At 43.3% G+C, this 2,800-nt stretch overlaps 1 protein-coding gene across 1 annotated transcript in view; it reads left to right on the top strand.

Annotated features, from left to right (window-relative positions):
- Positions 1 to 1,847: 1,847 nt before the first annotated feature.
- Positions 1,848 to 2,800, top strand: part of LOC106806301 (protein tyrosine phosphatase domain-containing protein 1-like) — a gene marked incomplete at its 3' end in the record, with an annotated part of 6,512 nt that continues 5,559 nt past the window's right edge. The window contains exons 1-3 of the mRNA XM_014808188.1: positions 1,848 to 1,867; positions 1,976 to 2,056; positions 2,466 to 2,581. Coding sequence (XP_014663674.1) covers positions 1,848 to 1,867; positions 1,976 to 2,056; positions 2,466 to 2,581 — 217 coding nt within the window. The remainder of the gene's footprint in view (positions 1,868 to 1,975; positions 2,057 to 2,465; positions 2,582 to 2,800) is intronic.

Here is a 2,800-nt window from a genome sequence, read left to right as displayed (position 1 = left end):
ACTGCTAATCAATTTTAACATGCATTTGAATTTTTTCATTAAAACCTCAAAATATTGTTCGCATGTGATGTAACTCATGTATATTATTAAAACCATTTGTGGTGGATCGGGATGGCTGTAGGGGTGTTGGGAGGCCATCTAACGCCAAAAATATTCCTATTTACCATATATTTTCTCATCAAAATTCCTATTTTCCTCCTATTTTTTCCCATCTGAAATTCTTATTTTCCTATTCACTTGACGCCCTGATCCTACGATACGGGTGAGTCACGATGTCATCCATGTCAGGATACACCTTTCAGAATATGATACGTATCGCGATAGTTTCAAGAGAAACTACCTAGCATACTATACAAACCGTGTATACAGAGGTACCTGTCCGTATGAAACCCTGACTGTATTCTTAATCGGGACTCTACCAATCGTGTGAATATGCTACAAATCTGTATCTTAGAGCGTCTAGTAAACAACTGCTATTGAACTGCGAATCTTGTCATGTTTCATTTGTTTTCTGATGAAACTCGGCTACCAAACGACATGGATTTTATTCAGTAGAGTATCGATATCATATGGATATTGTGAATAGTCGTACGTATCGATACGTGATTGGTCGATGTTGGTATCACAATACATTGATATGTCAATGAGGCTCATAGGGTCTATGTCCCCCAGGGTACTATCGGAGGGTACCCTGGGTACGGTTCGATATATCGGAACGTACCCTGGTAACTATCTGATATTGTTAGGGTTAGGGTTAGGGAGTAGGCGTAGGCGACTCCCTAGACTTGTTAGTGGAGTAGGCGAGGTACGGTCCGGCATATTAGATAGTACCAGGGTACGTTCCGATGTATCGAACCGTACCCAGGGTACCCTCCGATAGTACTCTGGGGGACATAGACCCTCTCAGCGTCAATGAGTCGTCCCACCCTTACATTCTAATATGAATGCTATAACGTGTCTGCGTCATTCCACTACACCTGCCCCCAACGGATTTCTATCGCATGGCTATGATCAATATCTGTAATTGGGGGTGGGGGGAATAAGGGTGTGGGAAGGATGGTGGACAGGCGTCAATCCTTTGTCCTCATGCCCTCGCGTGCGTGTGTGCGTGTGTGGTAGTAGGCGGCAAGCACACTGTTCTATGCTAACATTTGCGCTTGCGTAATGTTACATGATGTAGGCAATTGATTGCTCTGTGAAGTTCTGACATTGTCACGTGCACGGTTCTATACAAACGTTAAAACAACAAAACCTTTGCATGTAACAAAGAGTAGTGCTTTCTATTTCGTGCAACATTTTGCATGGGCAAACATAATTTGATGTGTGTCTGTGTGCGGGGTTACGTACGGTACGTGCTACGTTCACAGTTAAGCTGATTCTAACGACAACATTTACATAACAATAATATGACAAATCAATGTCGGTATAGGTTTTCAATGAATCTGAAGGGTTACGGTGAACTATGATTAAGTCATTAATTGGAAAACATGAGACAAATTGTTGAAGTACCATATATAGTACTATATATAGAAGTACCATATATAGTACTAGCAACAATAGAAGCAGCAACAGTAGAAGCAGTACTAATACTGCTAGAAATAGTAGAAATAGTAGTAGTAGCAGCAGCAGCAGCAACAACAGCAACAGAAACATCCTAATCATCAACATCATCGGCACCTTCATAATCATCATCAGCGGCAGCAGTGAGCTGGGGTCCCACGACACGAATTTCGCTCTCAGCATGGAATAAGTTAACTGCTGTGAGTAATTCAATCAATCATTGCGGAATGTAATAACAATTTGCTGCAGGTAAATTCCATATTCTATACACTTAACTAATTGCTAAAATGATTACGTCGATGCTTGGGTACGTATGTTGTTTGCTGATTGAATAGTCTGTAGAAACACGCGTGTCAGCATTTCTGATCTACGCTCATGCGCCTTCATTCCACGTGACCTGCACTTGTGCTTGCAGGGTCACGGGCGATATCCTCGCCATGGCAAGGCCTAGTACAATGGCAATGAAGAAGTATGGCATTATTGAACAATTCAAAAGGTAAGTTTAAAGTATGAATTGTAAATATATAAATAAATACATAATTAAATATATATACACATATAATTTTATAATAATCTCAGTTATTACGAATACATCTGCATATGTGTATGTATTGTATATATACAAAATAATGACATGAACTTATAAAAAGTAGTAACGGGAAACATATTGATGACGTTGTCGTGCCTACGCAGCAGCAACGATGTATACGTCCCGCTGCATTTATTAAAAAGTATTGGCGTCTTGTGTGTGAGATGAACACCTGCAATCAACATCTCTGATGAGGTGCCAGCGCGTGCTAGCACAGTATGCACGCCCGGCAGGTGTCCACATCACACGTCCCACCACACACGCCTTCGCTCACTCTCTCTCTCTCTCTCTCTTTCTCTCTCTCGTTCACCCGCAGGCATGGGATAAACTCCGTCATCAACCTTCAAAAGCCGGGGGAGCACAACAGTTGTGGGAACAGCCTGGAGGAAAGTGGCTTCACGTATGACCCTCAGGTGTTCATGGACAATGACAGTGAGTGCAGGTCCCGCACGCCAGAGACCTCTCTGCTACCGTGTGAGAGATTTCCCGGCTACGAGAGGTCTCGGCCAGCACTTGTGGTTTGTAGAGAGGTGGGGATGGGCCAGGCCTCATGGTTTGTTGAGAGGTGGGGATGGGTCAAGAGTAGGTAGAGAGGGGTGGGCGGGTCAGAGTGGGTGGAGAGTGGTGGGAGGGTCTGGAGTGTGGAGAGGG

The sequence above is a fragment of the Priapulus caudatus genome, unplaced genomic scaffold (genome assembly GCF_000485595.1).
Source record: "Priapulus caudatus unplaced genomic scaffold, Priapulus_caudatus-5.0.1 Scaffold153, whole genome shotgun sequence".
NCBI lineage: Eukaryota > Metazoa > Priapulida > Priapulimorpha > Priapulimorphida > Priapulidae > Priapulus > Priapulus caudatus.
The sequence above is the reverse complement of the archived record's forward strand: the minus strand, read 5'-3'. Positions and strand labels throughout refer to the sequence as shown.